The sequence below is a fragment of the Trachymyrmex septentrionalis genome, unplaced genomic scaffold, assembly GCF_001594115.1.
Source record: "Trachymyrmex septentrionalis isolate Tsep2-gDNA-1 unplaced genomic scaffold, Tsep1.0 scaffold53, whole genome shotgun sequence".
Lineage (NCBI taxonomy): Eukaryota > Metazoa > Arthropoda > Insecta > Hymenoptera > Formicidae > Trachymyrmex > Trachymyrmex septentrionalis.
In genome coordinates, this window is record NW_017305705.1 from 2,172,019 (window position 1) to 2,189,308 (window position 17,290).

The window sequence follows — 17,290 nt, forward strand, 5'->3', positions numbered from 1 at the left end:
ATATATATCTATATTTATATATAAATATTATCCAAGGAGGCAATCGTTTATCATACTTGGCCGAGATTTATGAATGTTCGATTGGTATGAATATGTGGCTCGTGAGTTCCATTAATTTCTCTTCGTCTTTTTTTTCTCGTTCAACCACGCTGAACATCGGAAGAACGCTGTTAGCACTATTGTGTCTTTTATTCTATCTTTAACATTCATTAAACGTAAAACAAGAATAGAATGACGCAACAGCGCTGATAGCGCATTTCTCGAATGCACTCAAAGTCTATACAAATTATTTCTTATATCAGTGTCGAAAAAGAAAAAGAAATAACAAGAGAAAAAACAAGAAATACGACACGATAAAATTTATTTCTTTAATGAACAGAGAAGTTAATTTCGTCTTATCCGGAAGTGATCTAAGTGAGTCTAAAGTCAATAGAGGAAAAAAATTGCGTCTCGGCGCTCCTCCGTGTAGCGGTTCCTCCACGTGGCTACATTGACGTGATGCTGCGTGAATTCTGGTCAAACCTGTAGACCCTGAGGAGCAATCAGTCGACGTGCCCGCATCGGGATGTCACTGACCGTGTACTTCAACGTTCGCCACTTACAATCCACGTACGTCGTTTACTGGAGTCGCATCTGATCCCTAAGGCGTTCCATATTTATGCCTGATGCTTGGCAAAGTGTCGTTATCTTCGAGCATCATCAAACTCTCTCGCGACGGCGCGGAGAATCGTGATGGCACTCTACAAGCGGCATGGAACGCATAAAAGTTCAAGATATATGTGATGTGAGACGGTGTACAGTTACACATATGCTAAATCTACTCGCATTTCCTACGCGAGATAGAATTATATGAGTCAATTCATAAATCTATGTGAAAGACTTCTACACATTTGAGCAATTTGGATCCTTCCCATATAGCACACTTTACTCAAGAGACATCATGAATGTCTTTATAAAACATTCAAAGAATAAGGATGCTCTTTGGAGGTCTGTGCAGTATGGGGCCAGATTGGGACCAGACGTGGGAATTAAATTATGTGAATCTATCATAGAACGATCTTGGCATAAGAATAATCAATGATGATTTTAAGGTGATTTAAATGCATTCTTGACGAGCGAGCGCGAATAAAGCTCTGCGCTGTCAATTTAGACGAGACAATATAGAAAGGACCTGTTGTAACCGGTAAGAGGACTCCACTCCCTCGTCCTCGCGCGCGTACTCTTTAGAGTTCTTCTCTCTCTCTCTCTCTCTCTCTCTCTCTCTCTCTCTCTCTCTCTCGTGTACCTTCTTGACTACTTACTGATTGTGAGATGGTGAGGTCACCGGCGGTCATCCGACAATCCGACGAAGGGTATAACGGAACGCGTGGGTGCAACGTCAGCGTGACACGAATTAAATCGATCGCGTTAGTCCATTTTGGAAAATAGGTGTTCCGTTTATGTGCGAGGCATAATTTAAAGGCTATGTCTACGATATCGCGTTCAACGTCCGCCAAATCCAATCGCACATAAACATTCTCGCGCAACGAAGTGAATCACGGTTCAAAGATCTCGAGTCCCTTATCGGAAACGAGCGTTTCTTTCCCGAGTTGGGAATTATTCTCATTACCGGATCTAACGGCGCGTGGACTTGCATCATAATGTAAGAAGTGGCAACGAACTCGATCCCGTGTGATTGGGAGGATATAATTTATGACTGTCCTCGAAAGGGATTCTACGGGCTAGAAACAGTACGGCGTATTACGCCAGAACCGGTCGACCAGGTTTCCACTGCGTTCTACCTTCCCGATATCCATGACATTGACATTAATAATCACACTGATACGAACGAAATGGCATTATTTTTCTGCTCCTTTCCTGAAGTCTTCATTATTTCGATAAAATTATACGGCGAGTAAGCTGCGTAATTTCCGAATAACTGTCGTCTTTCACGCGGGACTTCATCGAAAAAAGTTCCGTCATAACGAGTCTTTCAGCTCACGTACGCATACGCACACAAAGAAACGAAATTATTCCATCATCTTTTTCATCAGTGTACGAAGAGGTTGTCTTGGTGAGAGCGCGATGGAGGTAACCGCGACCTTGAAGAATGCGTAATGCAGAATTTTGTGCACGCAATACGCCAGGGGCTGGCTGCGGTGCCAGGTGTTCATCGGAGCGTGCGCGGCTGATGGTAATGAACTTTCGCGAGGCAAGGCCGCCGGGAATGATTTCATAACCGAGCTCAACAGCCCCGTGTTCTTCTGTTCTCTCATCTCTGCAGTGTGTAATAGCATTGTTCGCGCGCGCGTACGCGCCCATACACGGAGAAAAGGATGGGGATCGGATCGCGATGCGTTGCGGGAGGAATCGAGAGAGTCGCTCTCAAAGCGAGAGCAAGACAATTGCGAGAGAAGAAACGACATACGGAGAGGAAACAGAAGGACTCGGCGGTACGTTGACTTACATAATGATTCTCCGTGATTCCTTGTGATGTACATAACATGAATGCTTGTACGCGCGTGTGTATGTATACAGGGTGGATACTAATTATAAATATTTTAAAGCCTAATTTCTTCATTTTCAGATAATTTGCGGATAATCTTATTTAAGAGATATCTCTATTGTATTCTGGGAGATATCTCTTGGATAAAGTTATCCAGAAGTGAAGAAATTGGGCATGAAAGATTAAGGGATGATTTCCTACACAAATTCAAGATGAAAGCTTCATACGATTATATATCTAAAACGGTCATTTTCAAAGATACAGTGTGTCAAAATTGAAGGAAAAATTGTTTTTTCCAAAAATTTCGAAAACTTGTATTATTTTTGTCAAATTTTAAACATACAAAGTTTCATTAAAATAATTCGAATGTTTTTGGAATTTTTGAAAAATGATTTTTTTTCAACTTTGACATACCCTGTATTTTTTAAACTAAGCTATTCGCAAATATAAAGTTTTTGTCTTGAATTTGTGTAAGGAATCATTTCTTAAAATCTTTTAAAGTACTTAATATCAACTCTATATAACCGCGATCTTCGATTACGAGCGAGGAGGCCGAAGAACGCATAAATCTCGTGTGCAGAAAATTATATTCGAGGGAAGATGCGTTTATTGTTGATACCGATAAACTCCCACATTGCTCTTTTTCTATACGACCAAGATTGATTTAGAGTCTGCGTTCCGCGTACATCGAGAGAGGTCTACCTTAGAGCGTACCTTAGCCGATGCACTTCCTAGCGGCTTTGTAACGTGTTTTATTCGGAACTGCATTTTTGTATCCGAAGAACGGAACATTATCTTGCTGCGTGAGATTTATTGGACGACTCTCTCTCTCACTGCGCTTCTTTCGAGAGGTAATTTGCAATTCGTGCTTTTCGATTTCGAAGGGATAAGAAACAAGTATCAAAAGCAGATCGACGATCGAAATCATCATGGTGCAATTCTCCGTTATTATAGTTGAAATTTTTTATCATGTCATGATTTTTTGTCAGCATCTCCCGGTCATACTCAATGATTGTCCCGTTAGTCCGTCGACGGTAATTTATCGTTTATGAGTGGAGAAATGAAGAAAATGCTTGCTCGCAACAAAAAGCTATCTTTCGGTTTTTAGTGTGTATCGTCGTAAAACTCGACGGAAAGAATCATGCGACTCGTTCAAAAGATGTAACAATTTCAGCAAAAATGTGCTTCAGGAAATAATCGAATTATTGGTAATGATTACAATGAACATTTTTTTTCCTCTCAATTTTCTATTATGGTACTCTACAGCCTCAGCTATCCGATAAGTTTCTTTTATTCAGTCCAATCGCCTCATTACGCATTTAATTATCGCGAGTGCGTACCGCTGTTTGTACATTGAATGATCATATTATGTCGTTGCAGTTAAGCGGTCGCATAATGAAGATCACGTACAGAGATTACAATCGTATACACGAAGCCTCGACACCTTGACCGTGGTCTCCACGATGGGAGGTGCGACGTAATAATTTAGTCTGACCATTGTGCGAGACAAGAATCGTCTCGGTAGGCCACGCGTACGTGATGGGTTCGTATAACGTGGAGGCACGCGGCTCGGGCACCGACTGGTTCGTGGGACTGACGAGACACGACCAAGTCTCCATTCAACCATCGTTGTGCTTCTCAGTACAGTTCAGTTCACTGGAAATCACTTGTATCGCGGAATGTTCGGACACAATGAAAGGAATAAGGGAATAACAGATATCAACTTATCAGAAACTGTATGTTCCGATGTATTCAGTTGGTAAATGAAAATCTGTTATTCCTCATTTCTTATTCCTTATTCATTTCATTGAGTCTAATAGTCTTCTAATTCTCGAATATCACAAAACTCGTTTCTAAAGATATATTAATAGATGGTAAGATTTTACATAAAGTCAAGGTTGGATAAGTTAACTTTTTTTTAAATTAAGTTAAGTTAAAGTTAACAACCTCGAAAATTTAACTTGAAAAATTAACTTAATTAAGAGTTAATTTATGATGAAATCAATTGAATTAAAAGTTAAGTTTAATAAATTTATTTATTTTTTATTTTTTAAATTTATGATTCCAGGGTTTCAGTCTTATAAATAATGAAAATGACAAATACATACTTCATTTAGAAAATACTCTATATTTTCTTTACGTGTTGTTTATATGTATTGTTTAGTATATAAAATTTAACTTAATTTATGTAATTTGAAATGAGGTGAAAATTATAAAAATGAGCAAATTCACTAGAATATTTATAATTGGTCAACACCTGGTAAATTTGCTCAGTTTTACAATTTTCACCTCATTTTAAGTTATTGTCATTGTCGCATATTATATCTGACAATGAGACTTAATTTCAAAGAATTAAATAAGAAATTAATAGTTATGGAAAATGTAATTAAATAAAGTTAAAAAGTTAAGAGTTTAAAATATAACTAAGTTAAGTTAAAATTAATTAATTTTTTAACTTTTTAACTTAATTTTTATCCTTTTAACTTGGCACTACCCAATCTTGCATAAAGTTTATGTCGATATCTAATCTTAAAAATGCATTAATAAATTTTAATAAAATAATGGTATAATCTTTTTACGCGTTTGATAAGTCAATTATCTTTTTCTAAAGATCTAAATGTTATTGTTTTATCCGTATTTTTTATATATGTACATTGCACAGATGTAATTTGAAATTTTGGAATCTTTCATGTATATAATCAGTAATATAAAATTAAGCACTATTACGAAGATGAAAAAGCAAGAATAAAAGAAGGATAGAGAAGCAAGAGAATGTTCATTGTGCGATTTCTCGATGAAAACATCTTTCGTATTGTGTATATCTCGGAAAAGTGTTCTGTCATGTTTCAAGAACAATTAAATTCAAGTCCTGCGCGCGACATTCCAATTTCAAAAAAGAAATTGCGAAAGTGTGTAGTCGCGTAACCGTAAAGAAAGAATAGGCTTGTAAAGGGAGACACGCGATTGTTATATGCGAATATCCGCGTGAATTGCACACGAGAGGAAGAACCAAATGGAATTCACTACTCCGTGAGCACTCACCATGCAACTCGTACGATTGGGGCGAGGGTGTTAACGAGAATTCGCCCACGTGTGTTCGCGCCATATGACGCTTCCACTCGTTCCGTTGTTAAGCCCCGGTATACCCTCGAGAGACGACGAATGCGTCCCGCCAGTAATTACTATGATAAACTGCACGCGGGAGACGCATTGACGTCCATCCCTGCAAATTTCACCGAGCTTATTCGGCAATCCCGTTTTATGCTTTTCATTAACTTCACGTACACGCCTGCGCCTGTACCTGTCACGACGCACTCGATCGCGTAGCACTAACAGTCATGTTTCTTTGATTGCAGCACCGGTATATGACCAGGATACCACACAGATCGCAGAGTACGATGGAGGTATGTATATTACGCTTGCTTTTATTGCATCTAATCAATCGTCATGTGCGTCATATTGATTGTATCGTAGTTTGAGAAGTTGTACACGTTGTACTTTAATTCAATAAATAAAAAAAAAAAAAAATTTATTACAAATGATTTCTATGTAACATATCATAAAATAAAAAATTTTTCTAAATTTTTTTTAATTGAATTTATTTGTTGCATCTCTCGCGAAGAATGTAATAATATTGTTGAATATAAAAATAAAAATATTATTACGATGTTAGAGATATTTTCGTATTTATTATATATATATATATATATATATAAAATTATTTCTCTAGCCACCCCTGGATGTTACTTCAACTACCAGCGGTATCAAGAAGGCGATAGGATCATGACAAGTGAACCATGTCTAAATTGCACGTGCCACAATCGAATGTTGATGTGCTACTTGAAGGTCTGTCCCTTCACAAAAGCGATCGGTCAGGATTGCACGGTGGAGAAACGTCCGGATCAATGTTGCCCTGTGATCACTTGTCCGGAAGTACCGGTTCAACTATTGACATCAACAACAAGTGCACCGGATTCCACGGAAGTAGGATTTCATGATAATTATGGCTGCCATGTCGACGAAAGGTTTTATGCAGACGGCGCTATGCTGCCGTTGGATCACCATAATCCTTGTGAGCTTTGCTATTGCATTAGAAATAGAACCACTTGCGTCATGCAAGAGTGTACTTTACAAGTGGCTGGATGTAAACCTGTCTATCAACCGGGTGTATGTTGCCCGATCAAATACAATTGCGGTAAGTAATTGCGTTCTTTTGTAATATCTTGATATTATTTCACACTGAAAAATGCTCACAATTATTGATTCTTTGTACAGAATATGATGAGGAATCTAGCACTACGGTTGGTCCAACTCCCGGTCTCATCATGACCACAACGCTACCTCCTGGCATGTTACCTCAATGTTATTACGAAGGTAAAGTTTACGAAGACGGTGATTTGATTTACTCCACTCAGCCTTGTCAGCATTGCTATTGCTTCCGAGGTGAGATCGCTTGCGCTGTGCAAAATTGTGGAACGCCGATGCAAGAGCATGGAAAGAATTGCACGGCCTTACCGCCGCCAGAAGGAGAATGTTGTCCAACCATATATGAGTGTGGTAAGTAATTTCACATAATAATAGTAACAATATATTATGTAATTAAACAATCTAAGAAGCGTTATTACTAAATGAACGTTACGCATTAAAGACTCGTATGTACTTATTACAGAAGAAGGAATCACTACGGTACGAGATGAAGGTGAAGAACAGTTTCCGGAACAAGTACCACATAGTCAAATGACTGAATCTCCTATATTGATTGACCAGGAAGATCAACAAACGAAGGGCGAACATCCTCAAGAAGAAGCATTCCCAGGTATCGACAATAATATACCATATACTCAGGAAGAAGAAGACAAAACTGTCGAAGGAACTATCGAACACATTACCCAGGGACACATTCCATCTACCGAAAAACCTGAAGAAGAAACCGCAACATTACCGACAGAAAAGATAGAAACTACTACTGCTGAGAAAGAAGTTACTCTTTCTCATGAATATGTTACCGAAACTTCTCCTGAAATAACATCGGAAAAGGCAGAGGAAGTGCTCTCTGAAACAGAAGCAACAAAACTAGGAGCACCTACGACAGTACAAGGAACTGAAGAAAGTTTAGTTACTGAAGCACCTGCTACTGAATTACCGGAAGTTTCGTCTATCGCAGAAGGCTTGCAACCCGAAGAGTTGTTAACAACAGAACACGTACCTAAAGAACATGTAAGCACAGAAGAGAATATAATTGAAGAGGAACATAGTACTCCCGCTGTCACTGAAAGGGGACAATCGATCGAACCTTCCATTAGTGAAACAACGCAAACCGAAGGTCCGATAAAAGAAGAAGAGACTATTAGCCCGCACGAAGAATTGTCAACGCAAACACAAGAAGAGATAACACAAGAAGGACAAATTGGTTCAGAAAAACCAGAAAGTTCAACTGAAGCCATTGAGAAAACAACATCGCCAATCGAAGAGCTTGGTATCAGCATTGTTTCTGAATCTGTTAGCGAGCAACCAAAGGTAGATGAAGGTAAACCAGAAACTATGCCAGGTGTACTCTTAGCAACAGAAACGGAATCACCGAAAGAAGAAGAAACTATGACTCCTGCTCACGAGATATCCAGTACTGAACAAATCACTACTGAGAGAGAAGAGGTGTCGCATCCGACGGAAACCGCTGTTACGGAACAATCAACTGAAATAAGTGGTCCTTCTAAAGAACAACCTGTTGAAGAACAGAAATCAGTGATAAGCGAAGGTGAAAAGGGACAACGACCGGAAGAGACAACATCTGAACACGCAATAATTGAAGAGCAAGCCACCGTTGGCGCTAAGAAAGACGATGCCGGTTTGACTGAGAACTCAGTGATTAGTGAAGAACCTCTTGTTAAGGAAGTATCACATACAGAGGAAGAATCAACTCCGGAAATTCCAGCTCAAGGTTCAACTGGCATACCGATTCCCGAACGAAGTCCAGAACAGAAGGCAGAAGATGAGAGCGTATATCATATAACAGAAGACTATCATGATGTCACTCATCCGGAAATTAGTCCTGATAATCTCATAACTGAGGTTCCGCAGAAAATACCTGTAACTCATCTCCCGCAGGAACAAGAGACTACGCTAGCTCCATCAGAAGAAACTGCAAAACCAATTCCGACGGAAGGTATTGAAGTATCAATGGAAGGAACGACAAAATTAATAGAAGAAGCTACGGAAATAAATCTACCAATTGAGAGTAAACCTGAAATCACTACGGTTTCTGAAGAAACACATAGCACACCTGCTATCACCGAAGTTCAGATTAGTACAGAATCTTCTACAGCTATTATTGCTCAAAGAATACCAGAAGAAGAAGCATCTGAAAAATCTATTGTGCCAGAGGAAACAGTAAGTGAAGTACCACAAACGGAAATTCAGTTAACAGAAAAGTCTCCTAGTACTGAAGAAATGCCCACAAAAGAACTTGAAGAATCTAGTGAAAGTTCTGAGGAAGTCAGTAGTGAAAAAGAAATGCAACCAAAGAAGGAAGAAGAAACGCAACCTCCAATCGTAACAGAACCAGAAATACCTCCCGAAATATCCACAACTATTCCAGCGGAACATTCAACAGTGCCTTCAGATCTTGAGAAAGAACATACAACAGAAGGTGAATATGTTACTACCGTCATTTCTTCTACTGAGCAATCAACGCACGCTCCACAAGTCGAAGAGAAAGAAACTGAAATAGTTCCTATTGAAAAAGAAGAACCAATTACTGAAAAACCAGTTGAGGAACATGTTACGGAACATCCCATTACAACACCAGGCATAATTGGCGAAAAAGAAAAAGAATTACAAACTGAAGAACCTGTTTTGAAAGAGGAGCAAACTACGGAAGCGATAAAGATAATAGAAACGGAAGAAGAACGTACAACACGAGTTCCTGCTGTTGAAGAAGGAATAACTGAGCAACCCGAACAATATTCTACAAAGAAAGCTTTGGAAGAAGCTGCTGTTACGGAAAGTCATGGTCCAGAGGAAACAGAAAGTACGAAAGCCGTGTCAACAGAAAGTGCAGAACAACAAACTACTACAGTAACAGAAAAGGAACCAACTGAGGAAACTGTGGAATTAAAACCAACAGAAATTACCGACGTCGAACAAACAGAATTGCCCGTTGAACATACCACCGAAGTAGACAAAATTAAAGAAGAAGGTGAAGAAAAGATTTCTGTGCCTGTATCCACGGAAGAAATACAAACAGCAATTCCTGAAGTTGAAACTAAAGCCACTGAGACAACGGCGGAACCAGAAAAGAAGCAGACTGAGACTTCTGTCAGTGGAGTACCAAGTCAGCCTCCGATTCCTTCAGATCGTAAAGAAGATCAGGAATCGATTGAACCAGAACTAAACGAAGAGCAATTAACACAGAAACCTGAGAATGAAATAACTGAGACGTATGAAGAACCACAGAAATCGACAGTTCTTCCTGAAGAAGAAATATCTCATATTCCATCTTCGGAAGCTACTATTACCGAATCTGTTCTGCCGGAAGAAAAACCGGTTGAAGGTAGTACAACAGAATCTGTTACTGTTGACAAAGTTATTACGCCAGAACAGCCTGAAATATCGAGTGAACAACCGCAAGAGGTCACAACTGAACCATCCGGACAGGAGAAACAGACTCAAGAGTCAATCACTGAGAAACAATCAGAAATTGAAAAAACAGAGATTGAAGCATCCAGTCCTGCAATTCACGAAGAATCTTCGACTTCTGACGTCTTTCCTACAGAATCAGTTGAAGACATAGGTATCAGTAAGACAACTGAAACCGCGGAAAGTGAAGGTACGACGAGTCCAGTACTAATTTCTGAAACATCAACTGAGCTGCCTGGACTTGAAGAATTTACGAAGCACGAAGTTCCTGCCGAGAAAGAAGGTACACCTGCAACCGAATCTATACCTTTGGAAAAAGAACAACCAGAAATACAAGAGCAAGTCACGCAACCATCACTAAAGGAAGAAACGTCAATTAAGGAAAAAGGTGAAACGGAAAGTCCAGCTGAAATATCCACAGAAGAAAATATAATTTCTGAAACACCTAAAGTATCAATTACCGAACAACCATTGAAGTCCGACGAAGAAGAAATTGTTAAAAAAATGATTACGGAAATGCCGGAACAAAAAGAAATATATTCAACGGTTGTTCCAAAAGAAACAACTCAATATACAACAAGTATTCCAGAAGAAATTTCTGTAGAAGAAGAAAGTACAACAGAGTTCGCATCTCGTCCGTCGGGTATCCCAGGAGAAGGTAATTGTCTTGTTGAAGGCCAATCTTATAGCAACAATTCAGCCGTTCCACCAGCAAATGCGTGTCAGATCAGTTGTCATTGTATTAGCAGTATTGTACAATGCGAACTCGTGCAATGTCCTGCCCCGCCAGCGCATCTATCGAATTGCATGCCGGTTCACACAAACGGAGAATCTTGTTGTCCAATGTATGCTTGTGATTCCACACCGACTGCTGAATTGGAATCCGACAGTCATGTAATGGAACCTCATGTTTCCGGAGAAGAAGAAATCCAGAAGACTGTTCCGCCTACGGAAGTACCAAAAGAAGTTGCAACAGAATCGAGTACATTAGCTAATGAAATTAGTACTCCGAAGTCACAACCTGTAGAAATCACTGTTCCTTCTATTACATCTGAAGAAGAAACAGCAACTGAGAAACAACAGACCACTCTCAAACCTACTGAAACGGTTATTGAACAGTCCACTACAGCTCGACAACCCATCGAGCAACATCCTGAGGAACACACTATTAGTTCGGTGCCTGAGACATCACAAGAATCCTCCAGTCAAATACCCGAGGAACATACTGTGTCACCAACTATACCAATAGAAACTACTGAAAGCAAAATTAGCGAGGAAGGCATAACAGAATCAGTGGGTTTGACCGAACAACCGCAGGAAGAGACTGGACAAAAACAGATTCCTATTAGTGGTGAAGCAATTACTTCCACGCAGGTACCTGCCAAACAGGAACCTCACAGCACTGAAGAACCTGTTACGGTTCCTAGTTTGACAGAAGAAAAAGAGACTTCTGTTCCTGTCGAAGAAGAAAGTTCAATACCTATTGAGGAAGGACAAGAAGTTACAACTATAGCAGCTAGTAAAGCTGAAGAAACTAGTATGCCGACCAAAGAACAGGAAAAACCCACCGAAGAAGAAGGTATAGAACAACAATCTACATTTAAACCGATTGAAAAAGAACAACCAGAAGAAGAAAAAGTTTCATTAAAGCCAATTTCTGAGGAACCTGTTACCATCGAAGAACAGGAAACATCTACAAAATCGGAAGAAATTTTAACAGAAAAACCAGGAATTCAAGAAGAACAAAGTACTTCAGTTCCTAAAATGCAGTCAACGACTGAGCATAAGCCCGAGAGTGAAACTGAAAAGGAAAAAGAGCACGAGACAGTTACATCAACTGAAACTGCTCAAACCGAGGAACCAGAAAGTCAAACAAAATTGCCTGGTATTCCTCCAAGCGAAATTGAAACACAGGAGTCAATCATACCTACTGCTGAATCGACGACATTGATACATGATCATACCGTAAGTGAAGAGGCGTCAACAAAGGAATATACAACTGTAAAATCTGTAGAAATTTCTACTGAAGAAAGCACAAAGACGGAACCGAAAATTACCACTCAAACTCCTGCAACTGAAGAAGAACATGTTACTGTTACTATCTTGCCTGAAATAGAAACGCCTATCGAGGGAACTACTAAACTAATCGAAGAATCTACTCCTGAAGTTTCCCATGAAGAAACATTATCTGAAACAACAGAAAGCGTAATAGAAAAGGAAATTATAGAATATCCTGAAAAACAAACAGAACCATCAATTATAGAACACGAAGAAGAACCGTCAACTACAAAATTGCCCGAAGAAAAGCCATCGGAAACTGAATCTTCAGTTATTAGCGAGGAACCAGCAAAAACTGAACCTACTGAAGAATACGAGAAACCTACTGAAACTAGCGTTGCTCAGGAACCAGAAAGTACGCAAGTCTCCGTTGAAAAGCATTTAGAAACTACACCCGGAATTGAATCTCATACGCCTGAATTACCTGCCAAAGAGCATACTGAGGAAATATCAACGACATCTGCATCTGTAGAAGAAAAAGCTGGCGAGCAATCCACTACGCCGATCGTAAAGGAAACTGAGCCAAGTTTGAGTGAAGAGGGAACTGAACAGCCTGCTATTTCGGAATCCGAAACACCAGTTGCAGAAGAGGAACATGTTACTGTTCCAATTGTAGAGCAAACTTCAAAATCTGAGTATCCTATCGAAGAACAGACTGTTACTTTTCCCAGCGAAGAAAAGATAACGGAAGGCATTTCGACAGAAGTTATACCAGTAACGAGTCAAGAGGAACAGATAACTGAAAAGACAATAGAAAGTGTTAAGCCAGAAACGCAGTTGCCTGATTTAGCGGAGGAACATGCTGTTATTCCTGAAATTTATAAAAAAGACGAAGAACAGAAACCTGAAATCGGAACAACGGAAGAACCTGGTAAAGAGGAACCAACTACGGTTCCGGAATTAACAGGTGCAGATGAGAAAGAAACGGAAGAAGCTGTTAAAGAGGAAGCTGTGACATCTAGTACTATAGAAGAGCATACCACACAAGAGGAAATTGAATCGGTTGTACAAATACATGAAACAACAATTATTCCAAAAGAACAGAAACCGGAAGAAGAAGGTCAAGTTACCGAAGCTAATTTACCGGACCATCCAGTGAGTGAAGAAGCGACAACCGTGACAAGTTTGGCACCCGAAGAATATTCAATTGAACCGGTAAAGACAGAAGAACAAAGTACCCATGAACCTGAATATCAGACCACGCTATCTACAGCAGAAGTATCGCAGCCAGTGACCGAAATTAGCGAAGTGGAGAAACTTCCACCCGAAGAAGAAACTGCTACAGCTGAAAGTACAGAGAAGTCAGAAGAACCTGTCACAAAACTTGAAATAAGTTCAACCGAAGGTCCTCCAAAACCTGAGGAAATTCCATTTGAAACGGAAAAGCCTGAGGAAATTCCACATGAAACGGAAAAGCCTGAGGAAATTCCACATGAAACGGAAAAACCTGAGAAAATTCCACTTGAAACGGAAAAGCCTGAGGAAATTCCACTTGAAACGGAAAAGCCTGAGGAAATTCCATTTGAAACGCAAAAGCCGATTGAACCAGAACAAGAAACAGAGCCGCCTGAACAAGGTGAAACTACTACAAAAGCAATTGAAAGCACAGTAACCAAAGAAATATTACCAGAAGAAGCGGTTTCAGTAGAAGTGATTCCAAAAGTTGAAGAGAAACCGACAGAAGCTTCTACAGTAGGAGAAGAAGAGGAAGTACATTCTATCCAATCCACAGAAACTACTTCTATTTATAAGGAAGACCAACCGTCGATAACTAAATTAGAGCCTACTGAAAGGCCTCTTCCTTCTGAGGAAGAAACTCCTGCTGGAGAAATTCAGCCTAGCCAACCTGAAGAAAGCGAGGAGGCCCGTCCAACTGTATCCGAAGAAGGTCATCCGGGTATGACCGAAGAACCTCAATTTACTACGGAACATGTACCCGAAGCATCTATTGCGACAAAAATAGAAGAGCACGCGGAAGTAGAAGAAGTATCAGAAACTATTGCGACCGAAGGTCCAATTAAGGTTTCTAGCGTAAAACTAACTGAATTGCCTGAAGAGACAACTACCGTCGGACCAGAAGTAGTATCAGAAGTACCCGAATCCCAAATCCCGATAAAAGAAGAAGGTCCGCATCCGGAAACGCCGGTTGAAGAACCTATCATAAAAACACCGCCGGTACCCACGGAATTACCAACTGGAGAAATTACGGAAGAGATTCCTGAAGAAGAACCCATTCATCCGCAAGAAGGTGAAGAGCAGACTCACATTGACCACTTCCCGGAAGCTACCGTGAAACCAGAAACTGATTATGGTTTCCATGAACAACGGCCAGCGACTACTCCTCATATTCCGGAATATCCTGATCAAAGCGGAATATCGGGTGAAGACAATTCTCACTTCCCCATACCCGGCTATCCGAATCCCGACGACGACTATGGCGAGGATGACTATGGAGGACCAGGCACTTGTCGATACGGCGGCAAGGTTTACGTTTCGGCACAACAGATACCGAGAGACGACCCGTGCGATTTCTGTTTCTGCTTCAGGAGTGACATCATCTGTCTCCAACAAAGTTGTCCACCGCCTATTCCGGGCTGCCATGAGGAACCGATCAGCGGTTTCTGCTGTCCCAGATACGAATGTCCCGTATCAATGGCTACGGCTCTTAACTTAACCACTACCACTACTACGACCACGACCACGTTACCACCGCACTTTCCCGCGCATGCTTATAAAGGAGCTGCGAGGCGAAGCGGTTGTCAACTTAGTGGCCATGCCTATCGAGTGGGAGAAGTTATTAAATCGGCGTCTAATCCTTGCCTTCGCTGCATGTAAGTTTGTAACAAAATATTTTTATTCTCTACCTCTCTGTAAATCGTTTTTAACTATATGTGTTTAACTATATTATTTCTGAAAAAAATACTTAACGTGACTTATTTAAAATTTTAGTTGCGGAAATGATGGTAAAATGAAATGCGATCCGCAAGTATGCAGTCCGGAACCAATGCTGAGGCAAATGATAGCTGCGACTACAGACGCCAAAAAAAGGAGATGAGCCGCCGAGTTGGATCGAGAGATTCATCTTTACAAAGAAGCATATATGAGGGCGAAAAAGTCGACAGCAGGAAAAAATTCAGTGTTGTATAAAAGTGAATGAAAATTATTCTAAACATCGCGCGAAACACAGACAATAATGTGCTTCGACGATTACGAACTGAGTGGCCAAAACGTAAACGTTTATATTAATAATATTATATTATGTTATATATAAATAAAAGAAAAAGAGCAACGGAGAAAGAAAGAGAGAAAGAGTGGAGGAGGGGAGGAGAAGGCATACTGATTGGAGAATCATAGGATTAATTGTGTATTAAGACGTGTTATCGGTGCTAATATGCGAACACGAAAGGAGGAAGCTAGGCAGCATGTAGAAAATATAGACAAAAAAGACGAAAAAAGAAAAAAATTTGTCGTGTAACGAACATAATTTTGCGTTCTGTCTCGCGTGGGATATTTTATATATGCCCTAAAAAGACGAAAAAAAGAGGAAATTACTGAACGTACGAGACTTATGACTGTGCCTTTGTCAGTGTCGAATATCAACGGCACTGGTTTCGTTTCGGCAACGAGCGCCGTCCGCAGCCACGGTCATCGTCGTCGGTATTTAAAAAAAAGGAAACACGAAAAGAGAGAGTTGCGATCATAACTCGTGAGGGGGAGGAAAAAAAGAAGAAAAAAAATGCAATGAATGCATTTTATACGACAAATAAGAAACGAATAAAAAGATAAAAGGAAGAAAATAGAATCGAAAGAAGAATTCAATACGCCGGCCGAATGGGTCGTGCAATGATACTGAAATAGTGAAGGAGAATCGTACGAAGGATACCTCAATTCGCATTGTTTAGCTAGTTAGAAGCTTTTTTAATGTTTTTTTCTACGCAAACTATACGTCCGTGGTATCCCTCCTACGATGCAACGTCGTAAATTGAAAAATATGGGGAAGAAACGAGACCACGATCGGCGATATTCTTACTGCTCTTACGGTATCACTGCGACAATCTTAAGCGACGATGATATATGTCATTATTTGCTATGCGATCGAACGTGTTCTGGATCGTTTATTCGGCTGCTACGTGTGTCCCAAACGACCGGGTCACATTACTCAAGTTTGCTGACGTTCATGCGCACTCGGACACGATCGAGATTATGGATCGGCGTAACTAGAGCCGGCCGTGCTTCCAGTATTCTTAAGCAGCAAAGATCTTATTTTTTTTTAAGAAGAACTTCCGATTAAGCTATCTTTTTTCTTCCTTTTTTAATTGATTGACCAACACCATACTTATACAGTGCCAACGATCGTATCCCAGTGCGCGTGCGAGTGTGTGTACGTGCGTGTGTATGCATGGTGCATGTGATATGTTAATGGAGAGAAAGAGAGAGCGAAAGAGAGAGAGAGAGAGAGAGAGAGAGAAAGAGAAAGCCAGAGAGACGAAAGATACACGCATCTCAAAGCTCAAACAGCGGCTCGCGCGGAGGACCGATCCGAGAATTTGCTTCTCCGGCGAGCTGGCGTCATTATATATAAATATAAATATAAATATAAATATAAATATAAATATAAATATATATATAAATATAAATATATATACATTTATATAATTCTTTATATGCACTGTACCCTCCTCTGATGATAATACTTAACGATAACGATGTTCTATACGTTTGTACGAAAGTATAGCTGTTAAGAAAACGAGATGAGAGATAATCGCCCGTACCGGTTCTTCAGTCTCAAAGTATCGCGTTAGAAAAGAGAAAACAATAAAATCTTCGGAATCTCTTTTTAAGTCAATTATTTATCTTGATAACGATGATACTCGACTCGCATGATCGTCGTTTAATAATGAAAGCAACGTCACGCTTTGAGGCTCTGGAACTCGGCAGGCTCTTTTTAGTGTAATAAATAGAACGAATGTTTTGTATATATATATACATATATATACATATATATATATGTATATATGATCGCACGAAATACTGCGCATACTGTCTGTATAATAATGGAACGAAGACGAGTCAACGTTCGGTCTTCCTGATATCAGCGGCCCGTTAATCCTA

General features: G+C 39.9%; 1 protein-coding gene across 2 annotated transcripts in view; it reads left to right on the plus strand.

The window, feature by feature from the left end:
- The window catches only part of LOC108751991 (titin), a 41,511-nt gene extending 25,671 nt beyond the window's left edge, over nucleotides 1-15,840 (plus strand). The window contains exons 3-7 of one of the 2 annotated variants that reach the window (XM_018492520.1): nucleotides 5,842-5,889; nucleotides 6,216-6,680; nucleotides 6,761-7,042; nucleotides 7,155-15,009; nucleotides 15,128-15,840. In XM_018492520.1, the coding sequence (XP_018348022.1) occupies nucleotides 5,842-5,889; nucleotides 6,216-6,680; nucleotides 6,761-7,042; nucleotides 7,155-15,009; nucleotides 15,128-15,233 (8,756 nt within the window). In that variant the 3' untranslated portion in view covers nucleotides 15,234-15,840. The remainder of the gene's footprint in view (nucleotides 1-5,841; nucleotides 5,890-6,215; nucleotides 6,681-6,760; nucleotides 7,043-7,154; nucleotides 15,010-15,127) is intronic. The other variant, XM_018492522.1, reaches the window with a different exon arrangement.
- Nucleotides 15,841-17,290: the final 1,450 nt, after the last annotated feature.